General features: G+C 44.9%; 1 protein-coding gene across 2 annotated transcripts in view; it reads left to right on the top strand.

Moving 5' to 3' along the window:
• LOC134356075 (RNA-binding Raly-like protein) overlaps positions 1–18,440 on the top strand; it is a 1,565,186-nt gene that overhangs the window by 1,450,416 nt on the left and 96,330 nt on the right. For both annotated transcript variants that reach the window (XM_063066635.1, XM_063066636.1), the window contains exon 9: positions 14,950–15,143. In XM_063066635.1, coding sequence (XP_062922705.1) covers positions 14,950–15,143 — 194 coding nt within the window. The remainder of the gene's footprint in view (positions 1–14,949; positions 15,144–18,440) is intronic.

The raw sequence follows: 18,440 nt of genomic DNA, 5'->3' as shown, positions 1-18,440 counted from the left end.
GGAATGGGTTAACCAGGATTCCGTGAAACAAAGGACGCACGCAGTTCTAATGTCCCTCTGATACAGCACCCTGGCTCTGAGATCATCGATCTTCTTCACCAGAGACTGCACGTTCGCCAACAAGATAGTTGGTATAGGGAGTTTAAAACCCCGTTTCCTTAAACGCACTTTTAATCCCGCTCTACACCTGCGCTTCCTCTGAGGTGTCCTACGTGGGCACTTCCTACCACAATCGGTGTTGTTTCCATCGGTTTTAAGCAGCGATAGTTCATTTAAACGCATTGAGATATCTTTGTTGACTGTAGTCTCCTTGGAAGCAGTTGTGCCTTTTAGCTGTATCAGCTGAAATGGGGATACTTAATCATATCCATTCAGAGTACTGCTGCTCCTCGAGTCGTGCCTAGGCCTAAGACTTTTGCACAGTACCATATGTCAAAATATACAGTGAAATACATTGTTTGCATTAACAACCAACACACTCAAGGATGTGCTGGGGGCAGCCCACGAGTGTCGCTACACATAGCAATACCACCCTTGCATACCCATAATATTCAGCAGAACAAAAGCACAATATTAGCAGCAACAGTAACAACAGCAAGGCAAACCCCTTTCATTCCCTCTCACTCCCCCACACTCACAGGCCTATAAAGATAGGACAGGCTGCCTCCAGGCCTCCAATCCTTGGGCCTGAACTCTTAAACTCACAAACATCAGGCCTTCAACCTCCTTTCTCAGGTAAGTTTTCAGTTTTATCATTTCTATTCAGTTCCAATAATATACACACATTTTAATCCCCTAATTCTCATCCACAACACCAATTACATAAATATTGTCTATTCCTCCTGGAGTTTTCAAAGCCTAAAATATCCCGGAGTTTACGTCAGCGGATGGATTTATTTGTAGCATTTCCAATGTGTTATCAGGAAAAGCAACTTGAGGCTCGGTACTGTGCCAACTCACAGCTTATGTGATTCTATTCACTCGTCCCACCTGGTTGCTTCCCTAGAAGACCAGACTAGGACGTGACCTAGATACCTTTCCCGCCTAAGGTACCCTCATAAGACCCAATCTAAGCTGGACAAGTAAGATTTGTGTTTCTGCTGATGGATTTTAACCACTACCACCAGATTTTCAGAGCTTAAGAGGGCATGGCATGGTGGTTTCACATATCCAACCCTACAGATGGACTTGAGTGAAAGCTGCAGTGTTAGATACATGCTGACATTTGGACTCTGCATTATAATAACATCTGTTAGGATTCCTGAAAACCTGTTGTAATTTTTCCTTGACCTTCAACTTGTCTCCATCAAAAGGCAAGTTGTTGATTTTGCATTGTGACCAATATGGGTCTGGACCTGAACTTATCAACCTCACAAGGCCCTTCATTCTTCCCTGTTCAAAATAACTTGCCTGCTTTTTATTGTGTTGTTTCAGCAACATTTTGTATGTCTATAACTACTGGCACAGGGAAATCCAGGTGTCATTATCTTTTGTCGCTTGTCCAGGATCGGTGGGAGGTGGTGATGGTTTCTCGCCAGTCTTGAGAATAAAGTGGCACAAAGGTGCCCAGAGTTGTGTGAAGTTGACATGGCATGTTCCACCTCAGTCACAAAGACAGTGAGTGAGCACACTCAGGAAACAACACGGCTCACACGTTAAAATGATCGAATACTCCAACCTGGTGAAGCTAAACAGAAATAACATCCTGTTTCTGCCTGCTCTCTCTGGTCTACAAAACTGTGGAATCCTAATCATGTTCAAGCTGAATACATAGAACAATATGAATAGACACAGGCTGTTTAGCCCATCGAGTCCAGGCCAACCACATAGTCCGCCCAGCTAGTCACAATGACCTGAGTTTGGCCCGTATCCTTTTAAGTTCCATTCCTCCATGTACCCATCTAGCTGCCATTGTACAGTACCTCACTCAGCCACTTCCTCTAGCAGCTCGTTCTGAATAGGGATTATTATCACTGACGTACAGTATGTCATGAATTTGTTATTTTGCAGCAGCATTACAGTGCTGCATAACATATACTAATTAGATTTGGAAATCTATGTACAAGTTTCAGTTAATGCAAAAAGAGAGAACGAGTAGTGAGGTAGTGCTGATGGCTTCATTTCCCATTCCAAAGACTAACAAACCACCAATGTACAAAAGAAAACGAAAGGTGCAAATAAAATCATTAGCATCATGCAGATGTTTCTGTAAGAAAAGAAAAGTGAATAAATAATACTGAGAACATGAGTCTTTGAAAGTGTGGAATCATTTCCGAGATGAGGTGAGTGTAGTTATCCGCACTGGTTCAGGAACGTGATGGTGTGGGACCTAAGAGGTTCCTGAACATCAGTCCTACCCACAGGGTCCATCAGAAGGAGAGCATTAGGATGAACAACGCACCACACGCCCTCACCCATCGTTCCCCACCACCACTCCCATTACACACCACAGTATCCCCCACGACACTACCCCAGCACCATCCTGACCCTCCTTCAATACCACACTGCCATCACCACCCATCAACAGCACACTGCAGCCCCAGTACACCTCCCCCCACTCTCACATACCACACTCCCATTCCACCGGACACCGCGGTAATCCAGACCGCTGCCAGAAGACTCCCATGTTCCTCAGTGAGCACTGTTGTGCTACGGAAAACAATTTGAATGTGAACGACTTGCTGGCACTAGCTGCAGGCAACTTCTATTTCATTTACATCGTAAATAGCTCGCAAATAGCATTCAATTTTCAATCTGTTATGTCTAATGTGTCAATTACTTCCAACACAGAATCTAATGAGGTAAAATGTTTCCTCCAGGCTTTCTACTTCCTCTGCTTCTCAATGTTCTGTTGACACACACGTGCGCGCACACACACACACACACGCACACACACACACACGCTCACACACACACACAAAAACACACACTCACACCCCATACACACACACACTAACACTCACACCCCACACACACACACACACACACCTACACTCACACCCCATACACACACACTGCTCCTGCATGCCTAGTCACCAGATCCTTGCTCAGCCTCTGCTGCACAGTATGGTCCCTCAGCTTGTGACGCAGGGCTTCACATCGAACCATGCAGCAGCAGCCTGTGTCGATTAGAGCCCTGTCCCTTCCCAGGTTTCTATCCGGAGTCTGATTAGATGCCAGATCAATGCAAGCATTCTGGTCACCCACTCACCCTTTTCTTCTCCACCCCTACCTTCATGAACAAACTCTACTATTTGCCTGCACACTCAAGTCAATTCGCCTCCCATGAAACCAAAGGGCAGAGGGGAAACCCATGGGGTCACAGGGAGAAGGTGCAAACTCCATGCTGAGGTCAGGATCAAACCCGTGTCAGTGCGGCTTGGATGCAGTGGCTGTGCCATTGCACCGCTCGCTGAAGATATTTATGCTGTCAGTAACGTCGTGGCTATCCCTCGAGGTTGAGGATGATGGTCTTCGTTCTGAAGAAGTGGCCCACAGAGTGAAGACGCCTGTGCATGTATTTGTTTAATGTGTACCTGATGTTGCACTCCAAGAAGCACACGATACTTCACAAATCAACCAACTGATTCCAATGGCATGGAAACCACGACGATTGGAGCTGATGGATTTGTTGCAGCCCTCATCCGCCTTCACAGCCGTTGAGTTCGAAGTAACTTCGTCCGCCTGTTCCACCGTTGAGGTCTTGGTTGGATTGTTCTTTGTCAGGGACCTCACCCTCGACCTTACCGCCGTGGGGAACCCTACCAGGAGCACAGCTCCAGACGGCATCGCTCTCGGGATCACAGGACCACACAAGCTTCTCCACCACGACAAGGTGACAATCCACGGAGAAGAGTCAGTAACAACACATATGGGATATAAAAGAAGTCATTTTATAGAGAGAAGTGTACTTTCAGCCAAATTAAATAATGCTCCACTATCGAATTCTCAGCAAGAGGATCTCCCTCTTTAGGGCTGAGCAGTAAGGTAATGGTTAGCCAACACTTTACAGTGACAGACAGCGATTGCTGTTCAGGTTTGAATTCACACCACTGTCTATAAACAGTTCGTGCGTTCGCCCCATGATCGTGTGGCTTTCCTGGATGATGCGGTTTCCTCCCACATTCCAGAGACGTACAGCTTAGCTTCAGTGAGTTGCTGATGCTGGAAGTGTGACGGCACTTGCATAATTCTCATTGGTGTGATACAAAATAAACGATGCATTTTACTGTACATTTTAATGTAGATGTGACAAATAAGGCTCATCTTTCTTTCATTCACGCCGATGCACATATGTAACTCTCTAAATCTGTTCCAGTTGCCGAAAGCAACAAAATTACAATTTAAATATTTAAACCTATTTCCCAGTGGAGTTCAATACTGGATCAGACTTGCTGAGCACTGAGTTATGGGCACTGCATCGACGTTACTTGATCAAGAAGTCTCAGTTTGGGAACTCTCACTGTCCTCCGAGCCTGTATTGATCGCTGAATGGCTGCACTCTAAATTCATTAGGATTTACTTTTCATGTTCTAAGGGGTTGACCAATGGCACACCTGCTCCTGGAACCTATTGATAGCTTGGATCTACAGCGTGAACCCCTCATGACCCCCTGATGGGTGAGCCACCAAGCTGCCAGCTGGAATCAAAGGTTTTCTGCATCTTCGGCAAACTCTGCCCAGTTCGCCAGTCAAGTGAGCGGCTCCTCCCCCGGTGTGCCAATGCTGTACTATCCTTGTTCTGCCTCAAAGACATATCTAGACTCTGTTCTCTTCTTAGACCATAAGACATAGGAGCAGAATTCAGCCATTCAGCCCATCGAGTCTGCCTTTTCATCATGGTTGAATGATACTCCCTCTCAACCCCATTCCTCTGCCTTCTTCCTGTAACTTTTGATGCCTTTACTAATCAAGAACCCAATTACCTCTATCAACCTCTGCTTTAAACATACCCAATGCAGAGATCTCTACAGCCGTCTGTGGCAATGAATTCCACAGATTCACCCCCCTCCAGTGAAATAAATCCCTCCTCATCTCTGTTCAAGAGGGACGCCCTTAGAATCTGACGCTGTGCCCTCTGTTCCTAGATTCTCCCTTAGTATGGACCATTTCTGTTAAGGATACAACAGACTGATCAGTTGATTATTTATACAAAAGCCAAAGAAATGGTAGGTGGAGTTTAATAAGAGCACATGTGAGGTTGCACTTTAGGGCTTGAAGTACAAAGGGAACGTATGCCTTGGATGGTAATGTTGATGTACAGAAGGTTCTTGGTGTTCAAAGAAGCATAGAAAATAGAAAACCTACAGCACAATACAGGCCCTTCAGCCCACAATGCTGTACCAAACATGTACTTACTTAGAAATTACCTAGGGTTACTCATAGCCCTCTACTTTTCTAAGCTCCATGTACCTGTCCAGGAGTCTCTTAAAAGATTCTGTTGTATCCACCTCCACCAACATCACCAGTAGCTCATTCCACACACTCACCACTCTCTGCGTAAAAAAACTTACTCCTGACATCTCCTCTATACCTACATCCAAGCACCTTAAAACTGTGCCCTCTCGTGTTAGCCATTTCAGCCCTAGGAAAACGCCTCTGACTATCCACACGATCAATGCCTCTCATCTTATACACCTCTCATCCTCCATCGCTCAAGGAGAAGAGGCCGAGTTCACTCAACCTATTGAATTGTCCCCAATCTAGGCAACATCCCTGTAATTCTCCTCTGCACCCTTTCTGTGATTTCCACATCCTTCCTGTAGTGAGGCGATCAGAACTGAGCACAGTACTCCAAGTGAGGTCTGACCGGGGTCCTATATAGCTGCAACATTACCTCTCGGCTCCTAAATTCAATTCCACGATTGATGAAGGTCAATACACTGTATTCCTTCTTAACCACAGAGTCAATCTGCGCAGCTGCTTTGAGCATCCTATAGACTCAAACCCCAACATCCCTCTGATCCTCCACACTGCCAAGACTCTTAACATTAATACTATATTCTGCCATCATATTTGACCAACCAAAGTGAACCACCTCACACTGATCTGGGTTGAACTCCGTCTGCCACTTCTCAGCCCAGTTTTGCATCCTATTGATGTCCTGCTGTAACCTCTGACAGCCCTCTACATATCCTCAACACCCCCAAACTTTGTGTCATCAACAAACTTACTAACCCATCCCTCCACTTCTTCATCCAGGTCATTGATAAAAATCACGAAGAGAAGGGTCCCAATCAGATCCCTGAGGCACACCACTGGTCACCGACCTCCATGCAGAATATGACCCGTCTGCAACCACTCTTTGCCTTCCGTGGGCAAGCCAGTTCTGGATCCACAAAGCAAGGTCCCCTTGGATCCCATGCCTCCTTACTTTCTCAATAAGCCTTGCATGAGGTATCTTATCAAATGCCTTGCTGAATCCATACACACTATATCTACTGCTCTACCTTCATCAATGAGTTTAGTCACATTTTCAAAAAGTTCAATTAGGCTCATAAGGCACGACTGCCTTTGTCAAAGCCATGCAGACTATTCCTTATCATACTATGCCTCTCCAGATGTTCATAAATCCTGCCTCTCAGGATCTTCTCCATCAACTTACCAACCACTGAAGTAAGACTCATTGGTCTATAATTTCTTGGGCTATCCCTACTCCGTTTCTTGAATAAAGGAACAACATCTGCAACCCTCCAATCCTCCGGATGTTACAAGGAGTGACTGGGGGCGAACCCAAGTGCAGGACACAGGCACAGAGATACGGTTGGGAGGTGCTTGCACAGTCGCAAACATGGAACAGATAACCAGGAGGAATCTTGACACGGAGCTCTAATATAGGGTCTTGACATGGAGATGGGGTTTTCATAGAATAACTTGAAACTAGAGCTGAACTTAGAACTAAGCGGTCGGGAAACAAAGTTATCACACGGGAATAGACCAACGAACTGGCGACCCGTGGTTGTGATGCCAGAGTTCTTATCCTGCAGTCTCTGATGGAAACCAGGTGTGCTGTAATTAAGTGAACTAGCAGCAATTAAGAATCTAATGACTGGAATTAAGGCATAATCAAGGAGATAGGAGCGAGATGGGGGACAGCCAGACGGGACCATGACACCGGAACTTCTCCCGTCCCCATTGATGATGCAAAGCTCATTGCCAGAGGCTCAGCAATCTCCTCCCTCACTTCCCACAATAGCCTAGGATATATCTCATCCGGTCCCTGTGACTTATCCAACTTTATGATTTCCAAAAGCTCCAACACATCCTCTTTCTTAATGTCTATATGCTCAAGCTTTTCAGTCCGCTGTAAGTCATCCCTACAATTGCCAAGGTCCTTTTCCATAGGGAATACTGAAGCAAAGTATTCATTAAGTACCTCTGCTATCTCCTCCGGTTCCATACACACTTTTGCACTGTCGTACTTGATTGGTCCTATTCTTTCACGTCTCATCCTCTTGCTCTTCACATACTTGTAGAATACCTTGGGGTTTTCCTTAATCCTGCTCGCCAAGGCCTTCTCATGGACCCTTCTGGCTCTCCTAATTTCATTCTTAAGCTCCTTCCTGCGAGCCTTATAATTTTCTAGATCTCCATCATTACCTAGTTTTTTTAACCTTTCATAAGCTTTTCTTTTCTTCTTGACTAGATTTTCAGCTGCCTTTGTACACCACGGTTCATGTACCCTACCATCCTTTCCCTGTCTCATTGGAACGTACCTATGCAGAATGCCACGCAAATATCCCCTGAACATTTGCCACATTTCTGCAGTACATTTCCCTGAGAACATCTGTCCCCAGTTTATGCTTCCAAGATCTTGCCTAATAGCTTTATATTTCCCCTTACTCCAATTAAACTTCTTCCTAACTTGTCTGTTTCTATCCCACTCCAATGCAATGGTAAAGGAGATAGAATTGTGATCGCTATCTCTAAAATGCTCTCCCACTGAAAGATCTGACACCTGACCAGGTTCATTTCCCAATACCAAATCAAGTACAGTCTCTCCTCTTGTAGGGTTATCTACATATTGTGCCAGGAAACCTTCCTGAACACAGCTAACAAACTCCACCCCATCTAAACCCCTTGCTCCAGGGAGATGCCAATCAATATTGGGGAAATGAAAATCTCCCACCACGACAACCTTGTTATTATTACACCTTTCCAGAATCTGTCTCCCTGTCTGCTCATCGATGTCCTTGTTACTATTGGGTGGTCTATAAAAAACACCCAGTAGAGTTATTGACCCTTTCCTGTTTCTAACTTCAGCCCACAGAGACTCAGTAGACAATCCCTCCATGACTTCCTCCTTTTCTGCAGCCGTGACACTATCTCTGATCAGCAGTGCCACGCCCCCACCTCTTTTGCCTCCCTCCCTGTCCTTCCTCCAACATCTAAAGCCTGGCACTCTAAGTAGCCATTCCTGCCCCTGAGCCATCCAAGTCTCTGTAATGGCCACAACATCATAGCTGCAAGTGCTGATCCACACTCTAAGCTCATCCGCTTTGTTCATAATACTCCTTGCATTAAAATAGACACATCTCAAACCATCAGTCTCAGCATATCCCTTTTCTATCACCTGTCTCTCCTCCCTCTCACACTGTGTACAAACTTCCTCAATTTGTGAGCCAAACACCCCTTCTTCCATCTCTTCAGTTCGGTTCCCACCCCCTAGCAACTCTAGTTTAAACTCTCTCCAATAACCTTAGCAAACCTCCCCGCCAGGATATTGGTCTCCCGCGGATTCAAGTGCAACCTATCCTTTTTGTACAGGACACGCCTGCCCCCAAAGAGGTCCCAGTGATCCAGAAATCTGAATCCCTGCCCCCCGCTCCAATCCGTCAGCCACGCATTTATCCTCCATCTCACTCTACTCCTGTACTCATTGTCATGTGGCACAGGCAATAATCCCAAAATTACTACCTTTGAGGTTCTGCTTCTCAGCTTCTTTCTTAACTCCCTGTAGTCTGTTTTCAGAACCTCCTTCCTTTTTCTGTCTATGCCATTGGTACCAATATGTACCACCACCTCTGGCTAGTCACCTTCCCACTTCAGGATATTGTGGGCGTGATCAGAAACATCCTGGACCCTGGCACCGGGGAGGCAAACTACCATCCATGTTTCTTTCCTGCGTCCACAGAATCGCCTGTCTGACCCCCTAACTATAGAGTCCCCTATTACGCTGCCATCCTCTTCCTTTCCCTACCCTTCTGAGCCACAGGGCCAGACTCTGTGCCAGAGGCACAGCCACTGTTGCTTCCCCCAGGCAGGTCATCCCACCCAACAGTACTCAAGCAGGTGTACATTTTGTTAAGGGTGCTCTCTAGCCTCTGACTCCTGTCCTTCCCTCTCCTGACTGTTACCCACTCATCAGTCTTCTGAGCCCCCAGTGTGACTACCTGCCTATAACTCCTCTCTATCACCTCCTCACCCTCCCTGACCAGACAAAGGTCATCGAACTGCATCTCCAGTTCCGTAAACCGGTCCCTAAGGAGCTGCAGCTCAACACACCTGCGGCAGATGTGGCCGTCCTGGAGGCTGCGAGTCTCCCGGACATCCCACATATGACAGTCAGTACAGAACACCGGCCTTGCAGAAATACTTCCAATTCCTATTATTCACAAGTAACTTACCTCGCCTCGACCCATTATCACCGAAGCCCCATTGAGCCAAAGCCCTCCTGCTCTGTCTCCCTCTACTCTGTTGCCCGCTCTATAAAGCTGTCTTCTTTTTAAATTCTTCCCGCTGGTCTAACTCGCTGACATCCACGACCTGCGCAGTCATGCCTCTATCAAACCACTGAAGAAAAAACGCTGTCCTTTTGAATTCTTCCCTCCAGTCTAACTCGCTGACATCCACGCGCCTACGTAGTCATGCCTCGATCAAACTGCTGAAGAAAAAATGCTCCCCATTTAAATTCTTCCAACCAATTTAACTCGCTGACGTTCACGCGTCTGTGCAGTCGTGCCTCGATCTGCATAGTTCCCTGAAAGTGGTCTTGCAAATGGGTTAGGTATTAAGGAAGATGTCTGCCAAGTTTGCCTTCATTTGTTGGGGCACTACATACAAGTTATTCTAATACTCAGTATAGAGTAGTGAGGTCATGGACCGTACCGAGATTACAGAAGAGGAGGTGCTTGCTGATTTGAGGCAAATTAGGAGGATAAGCCCAAGAACCTAACAAGATATCCCATTAAATCTCGTATAGAAATTGCAAAGGTTCTGGCAGAGATATCTAAAACATCCTTAACCACGGGTGAGGTGCTGGAGGATTGGAGTATAGCTAATGTTGTTCTGTTGTTCAAGAAAGCTTCTGAGAATGAGTCATAAAATTATAGGCCAGTGAGCCTGATGTCAGTAATGGGTAAATTATTGAAAGTTACTCTAAGGGATCAGATATACGAGTTTTTAGATATACAAGGCCTAATTAGGGATAGTCACTTTGGGTTTTTGCATGGTAGGTCGTGTCTGACCAACCTTAAGGATATTCTGAGTAGGTTACTAGGAAAGTTTCTGAAGGAAAGACAGTGGACGTTGTGTACATAGACTTCAACAAGGCCTTTGACAAGGTCCCGCATGAGAAACTGGTTCAGAAGGTTCAGTTTCTTCCCTTTCAGGATGAAGAGTAAATTAGATTCAACACTAGTTTAACAGGAGAAGGCAGAGAGTGGTAATAGATGGTTGCCTCTCTGACTGGAGGCCTGTGACTAGTGGTGTGCTAGGTTTGTTATTGTCAATCGTCTATATTAATGATTTGTATGATAATGTGGTAAACCAGACTAGCAAATTTACGATGGCACCAAGTTTGGTAGTGTGGTGGACAACTGGGAAGGCTATCAAAATTTGCAGTGGGATCTGGAAGATTTGATGGTATATAAAGTTATGAGGGATACAGAAATGGTTAATGCAAGCAGGCTTTTTCCGCAGAGGTTGGGTGAGACCAGAACTGAAGGTCATAGGTTAGGATGACAGATGACAGATGAAATGCTTAAGGGAACCTGAAGGAGAGCTTCTTCACTCAGAGGGCATTGAGAGTGTGGAGCGAGCAGCCAGCACAAGTGGTGGATGCAGGTTTGATTTTAACACTTAAAGATTTCTGCTTCTTAGTCTCCCTGTCTACCCATGCAGTGATGTTCCTCCTGGACCATGCAAGTTGTTCAAAGTTCAAAGTAAATTTATTATCAGAGTACATACATGTCCAACATACAACCCTGAGATTCTTTTTCTGTGGGCATACTCAGCAAGTCTATAGAAGAGTAACTGTAAACAGGTTCAATGGACATCAAACTGTGCAAATGCAGATAGAAATACACATAACGATAAGTTGATAACAGAGAATAACATGCATGAAATAACAAGAAAAAAAGAGTCCTTAAATGAGTGTAGTTATCCACTTTTGTTCAAGAGCCTAATGATTAAGGAGTAGTAATTGTTCTTGAACCTCGTGCTGTGAGTCCTGAGGTACTTGTACCTTCTACACGATGGTAGCAATGAGAAAAGAGCATGGGCTGGGTGGTGAGGATTTTTGATGATAGATGCTGTTTTCCTACCAACAGTGTTTCATGTAGATGTGCTCAATGGTTGGGAGGGTTTTACCCGCGATGTACTGGGCCGAATCCACTACCTTTTGTAGTACTTTACAATAAAAGGTATTGATATTCCCATACCAGGCCATAATGCAGCCAGTCAGCGCACTTTCCACCACACATCTATAGAAGTTTGCTAAGATTTTTGATAACATGTTTAATTTCCACAATGCACCAATGACAAGCACTTTCTGAAGGCCGTTCTGCAAATGTTGTGTTCCAGTGCTGGAGTCTCATTTCACCTCCCAAAGACAGGCGGATTGGTAGGTCAGCTGGCGATTGCAAATTGCCCCTTCTGTGTATGTTGATGGTAGTGTCTGGGAGGAGGTGAGCAGTAGGATAGGCTACGGGGGATAATTAGTCATAGTGCAAGAGAGTCTGTTTCAATCCTGACCTTGTGCGTAGAACTTCGAACACTAGAGAACAGTACAAGCCCTTTGACCCACAATGTTGTGCCTACCTTTCAACCCTCTAAGATCAATCTCCCTCTTCCCTCCTACATACTTCTCAATTTTTCTCTTATTCATGTGCCAAAGTGTTTCTTAATTGCCTCTAATGTATCTGCTTCCGCACCACCACTGGTAGGACACTCTACAAACCCGTCACTCTCCTTTTCAAGAACTTACCTCAGACATCCCCCCCCTGTATTTTTCTCCAATCACCCTTATGTTTGTCATTTTCACCCTGGGAAAAAGTCTCTGGTTACCCACTTGATCTATCATCTCTTATCATCTTGTACACCTCTATCATATCACCGTTCCTTTTCCTTCACTTCAAAGAGAAAAGCCATAACTCACTCAAACTATCCACATAAGACATGCTCTCTAGTCCAGGCAATATCCTGGTAAATCTCTGCATCCTCTCAAAAGCCTGCACTTCCTTCCTGTGATGAGGCAAACAGAACTGAACACAATATTTCAAGTATAGTCTGTCAAGGGTTTTATAAAGCTGCAACATTATCTCAGGGCTCTTGAACTCAATCCCCTACCTAATGAAGATCAACACACCATATGCCTTCTTAACAACCCTATCAACTTGCACAGCAATATTGAGGGATCTGTGGATGTAGATCCCAAGATCTCTCTGTTCTTCCACACTGCCAAGAATCCTGAATTAACCCTGCCTTCAAATTTGACCTTCCAAAGTGAATCACTTCATACTTTTCTGGCTTGAGCTCCATCTTCACTTCTCAGTACAGCTCTGCATCCTGTCAGTATCTAGTGGCAACCTAAAACAACCCTCCACACTTTACATAACTCCATCTTCTGTGTCACCTGCAGACTTACTAACCTACCCTTCCACTTCCTTATCCAAGACACTTATAAGAGTTACAAAGAGTATGTGTCCAGTGACAGATCCCTGAGGAACACTACTGGTCACCAACGTCCAGCAGAATACCCTCCATCTACTTCCGCAGGTGCTTCATAAGCGACCTCCACATTTCCGCTGTGCATTTCCCTGAGTACATCTGTTCCCAATTTACACTCCCTGGTTCCTATCCAGTAGTATCATAATTCACCTTCCCCCGGTTAAATACTATGAAGACTTTTCTTTGGATCAATGTACGTAGGGTTCATGTCTTATAAATACAATTGTACCATTTAAGAATATACAGTACGTGAAACATCAGTATCAAAATCAAGTGAGAGTGTGCATCTTGTGACCACATGATGTTGTTGAGGTAACATGGCTGCCATTATGGAGAGACAGAACGAGTGCATAAGAAAGAAAAGGGGCAGAAGTGCAAAAGTCTTAGGCACATTCAGTATATATCGCTGGGGTGCACAAGGCTTTTGCACAGTACTGCATTTGTGAACGTGGAGTAGAGAGAGAGTTTGTAATTCCGGCATGAGCAAAGGATGTTGGGAATGATGAGGATGGAGTGCCACGGGAGGGTTGTGGGACGGGTGGCAGTGAAGCTGTGCCACTGGTAAAGGGTGGCATGGGTGCAGACTGACTCAGCCCTGAGACACCAGGCAAGATCATTTGATTCCAAACAATTGGTTTATTGATCATTACAGAATGTCTCTCTGGTGCTTCCTGCTCCCTCCCCTCTCCCTTCCCTCTTCCCCAACCATGATTCCCCTCTCCCTGCCCCCTTCCCACTCTCGATCCACAACAGAGACCCACATCAGAATCAGGTTTGTCATCACTCACAGATGTTGTGAAATTTGTCTTTTTTTGTGTGGCAACAGTACACAGTGCAAAGGTCTTCGGGCACCCTAACTTTATATATGTGCCTAAGACTTTTGCACAGTACTGTAGATCAAAGTAGGAGAGAGTCATTGCAGAAATAGAAAGCTTTTCTATGACTGGTGAAGCTAGTACAGCTGCTGCCTCGCCGCACCTGATTCCAGGGTTCAGTCCTGACCTCGGATGTTGGCTGTAGGGAGTTTGCACATTCGCCCTGTGACAATGTGGGTTTCCTCCTGGATTCTACAGTTTCCTCACAAGTCCCAAACGTTGGTAGGGAAACTGCCTGCTGTAAATTGCCCCTTGTGTGGTTAGAGTCTGAGGAGAGTGGATGGCAATGTGCAGAGAGTAAAATGACATTAATGCAGTGAAGTATAATGGTGACCTGGAAGCCCCGTTTCTGTTCTCTGTTACTCTCTGATGCAGTGGTTCTTGGTATTTCCATGTAGCAGTGGCTGGTGAGGACTCCCTCACATCTTTACAGTGGGGTAAGTCCAAACCTCTCAATGACCTCTCAAAGACATAGGAGCAGAATCAGGTCATTCAGTCCATCGAGTCTGCTCTGCCATTGCATCATGGCTGATTAATTATCCCTCCCAACCCCACTCTCCTGCTTTCTCCCATAACTGTTGACACTCTTACTAATCAAGAAGCTATCAACCTATTTTCCTGGTCAACTTCGACCAACAGAAGTCCACAAACAACCTTTGATTTAAATATTCCTAATGACTTGGCCTCCATGGCCATCTATGGCAATGAATTCCACAGATTTGCCACCCACTGGCTAAGAAATTCCTCCTCATCTCTGTACTAAAGGGACTTCATTGTATTCTGAGATTGTGCCCTCTGCTCCTAGACTCCCCACTCTAGGATATATCTTCTGCACATTCACTGTCTAGGCCTTTCAATATTCAATGGGCATCAATGAGTCCCACCCTCATTATTATAAACTCTAATCCTCGGCATTGCGAGTTGACTTTCTTCACCACAACAACATCATATAATAGCTGTCCGGCTCCCAACCTTGTCTGAAGATTAAATTGTGGATGTGTCTGCTTGACAATGGTGGTGCTGGAAGTCTGAGAAAGGAACTTGCTGGGCAGTGTGGCCAGTCCCTGCAGTGCATTTCAGCCAACCCAGAGACTGGAAATCCAGTTGTAACTCCTGTCATTTTGCAGAGCTAAAGGCTGAGGTCACCGCAACGCCAAACCGTAGCTCTGGTGAGGAGACGGCAGACATCGCAGACGATGCCACAGCTGACGAACAGACTGAGGGGGAGACACTGGATGGCGGGGAGCTGGAAGGAGATGAGATTCTTGAGGAGGGTGAGGGCGTGGAGGATGACTTCGACGAGGAAGGCACAGATGACCTGGTAAGAGTGGTTTTGTGTGTACTGTTGTAAAAGTCGAGATCAAGTGTAAAGGTTCATGCTCAAATTGATACTGGCTCTTACCCTGTCACATTCTTTAAACTTGCCATCACTAATAAGAACAGCATTTATTGCCCAACCAGAACTTCCCCCTGTAAAGGTCCCTTCAATCCTTAAAGTCATAGCTTCATAGAGAGAGCATTGAAACAGGCCATTGGCCCATCTAGTCCATGTTACACTATTATTCTGCCTAGCTCCATCACTGCATATCTGACCACAGTCCTTCATACATCTCCCATCCCTGTACTTACCCAAACACCTCTTAAATATTGTGATCAAACCCGCAGCTACCATTCCACAGTCTCACCACCTTCTGAGTGAAGAAATTTCCCCTCAGGTTCCCCTTAAATATTACACCATTCACCTTTAACCCATGACCCCTAGTTCTAGTCTCATCCAACCTCAGTGGAAAAAGTCTGCTTGCATTTACCCAATCTATACCCCTCATAATTTTGTATACCTCTATGGAATCTCCCCCCATTCTCCTACACTCCAGGGAATGAAGTCCCAACATATTCTCTACAACTCAGGGCCTCGCGTCCCAGCAACATCCTTGTAAATATTCTCTGTAATTTTTCAGTCTTATCAATACGGGTAATCCTAGGTAATTTCTAAAGTAAGTACATGTTCGGCACAGCATTGTGGGCCAAAGGGCCTGTATTGTGATGTAGGTTTTCTAGGTTTCTATATCTTTTAGGTGGGTGACCAGAACTGAACATAATAGTCCTCTGGAGCCTCGCAGGTTCCTGGAGAGGACATGAAGATCCTCGTCACAGCCACAGCAATCTCATCTCTCTGGGTTCTGGTTCTAAATGATCTCAATCCTATGTTAATCCATACACCCCTTGGAACACCAGCCACCAATGGAATGCAAATGCAGTGAGGAGTTCTCCTTTCCTCTGGTAACCTTTATATAATTCATCCATTGAGTTCCCACTGTTATTAATCATAACAGTCAATATCGCACCCTTTAACTCCTCATTTGATCCCCCAGTGTGTTGCCATGTTTCTAGCAGAGCGGAAGGTACGTTATAATGGATCTCCTTTCCTCAGCATCATCCAGACCATATATTACTGTCTGGTAACTAATGCCTGGAACAGTTCCCTAGGATCATTCCTGGGCATATATGTCCTGACATCCTTTGCAATATCCCTCAGCTTCTGCACCCTGAATGGGAAGTGTATGTTATATTCTGCTTTTGACTTCCTGCACTGGCTCCTTTTGGTTGTATGTCAGCGAGGGATCCTCAAGTGCTAGCTCCCCATCGTAACAGTATCTGGTCGCACCTTATCTGCTCAATCATTCTAAGCCATATGTCCATATTCATCCTTTTCCTCTCTCTCAGATCCCAAAGCACATATTACTTCTCTCTGTGCAGCAAGTTGGCCCTACAGCTCTTGTATCTGCTTTAAACACTTCATATGATCTCCAGTGTTATGTTTCTTTTCATGCATTAATTTCTGTATCACTTTCATAGCCACCTTTAAATCACTGCACTCTTTCCACTTCATTCTCAGTGATTTGGTCTTCTTCTTCTTGTTTACTCGTTTCTTTAACCAGCTGTCACACTGTAACTGAAACTGGTACATAGAGTATGTATTCTCTGCCCCTGTAAATCAATAGGTTTCTCTGTAAGGTATTCTACCACATCACGGAGCCTCCTGTTCTGCTGCATCTTTCTGCTGATGTTCTAGGTTTTCCTTTTCTAATATGTCCCATTTTGCTTTAGCTTTCAATTGATATTCAGTGTTTTCCTTGTCTGATTTTTCTCGTTCTATTTTAATTTTCTGCTGATATTCTATCCAATCCTCAATTAAACAGCCAACAGCTACTCTGGTGTATTTAATATTTCAGTAACATTTGAGTAATGTAAATATATTGTTTGATTAAGCATTCTTAGTTTACGTAATTCATTATGGGTTATATGTAAAGGTACATGAATGGCACACGTCATTATGTCACCATGTCATATGTGAGCACGTCACTAAAGAAAAGGAGTGAAAACTAAGCAGACTAATTCATCGTGCCTTCTGTGTGTTTCTTTTAATTAGTTTTTGGAGTTACAAAACATAACAACCACTGGCATCTGTAATTATTCAAACTCCTTGTCTGACAACTTTCCCAAGAGCTTCCCCAGCGGTTTTCCCTGTACCACTGGTGTGATCAGCATACTTCCTGTATTGTGGCCATTTCCCTAATAGATATTCCTGGAGGATTCCCCTGCAAAAAAACAATTCAAGTCCTCTGAATTTGCAGACTTACCCAAATTCTTCATCCTGGGCTCATCATCCAGCTCCAGATCGCTCTGTACCTCACCAACGTGGCCCGACTCAAGACTCCCGCTGACTCAGCAGAGAGGTTTATCCAGCTAGAATGATCAGTTAGGCACAAAGAGACTCCAATTTCTGGCAAGTACCTTTATTAACTCAGTTCACAAACACGTGAATTTTCACAGCTCAATACCTGTGTGCACACCTACTACGTTTCCCAGTCTCTCCATAAACTGTCAATGAAGGGAAAATATACTACCAGGGAAAAAGTGTCTACGCTGGCCAGGCATTCCTCCTAGTCCTGATGTAATCTCCAATGTCCGACATGGGGTTCTCCACATCCACAATGGTAGGTCTTTGGAGAGTTGTTGCTGCTTGAGCTCCCAAAATCCTCTATTTTTATACTTTTTCTTATCAGGTCAATCTGTGATGTTTCAATTCCATTAGCCCGATGTCATCTGAATGGTCTGTGTCTGATTCCTATTTGATGTAGCCCAGGGCCACAATCTGTATTGTGTTATGGCCTTCGCCTTCAACTTCCTACCTTAGGTGACTTACGTTGTTCTCTTTGACTCTGGTTCAAATCAGTCAAACCAGCTCATCCAGACACAGGGTCCAGCTGACGAGATTACTTCTGCAGACCTGCCCTTGTACACAATAAAACAGTTTTTAAAATCTGAAAATGGTCTCAGGTTTAGCAGAAGCTTCTTGTGTCCAAGTTGAATTGCTCAGATTAAGCAAGAATAAGTGCTTACATAAAGCAAGAATAAATTCATCAAACAGTTCACAAAATGATGGCTGCAAGGACAATCTCACAAAATGGCCGCCTCCATTCCTTTTCCCTGATTGTAGTTCCTTCTGGCCAACAAACTGAAATTGTTGCATTGCTCAAGAGGAAGAATCCTGGAACCTGTAGACTGGTGAGTCTCACATCAGTGATAGGGAAGCTACTGAAGAAGTTTCTTAAGG

The sequence above is a fragment of the Mobula hypostoma genome, chromosome 14 (genome assembly GCF_963921235.1).
Source record: "Mobula hypostoma chromosome 14, sMobHyp1.1, whole genome shotgun sequence".
NCBI classification, from domain to species: domain Eukaryota; kingdom Metazoa; phylum Chordata; class Chondrichthyes; order Myliobatiformes; family Myliobatidae; genus Mobula; species Mobula hypostoma.
Note: the sequence above shows the minus strand (reverse complement) of the source record. Positions and strands in the feature narration are given on the sequence as shown.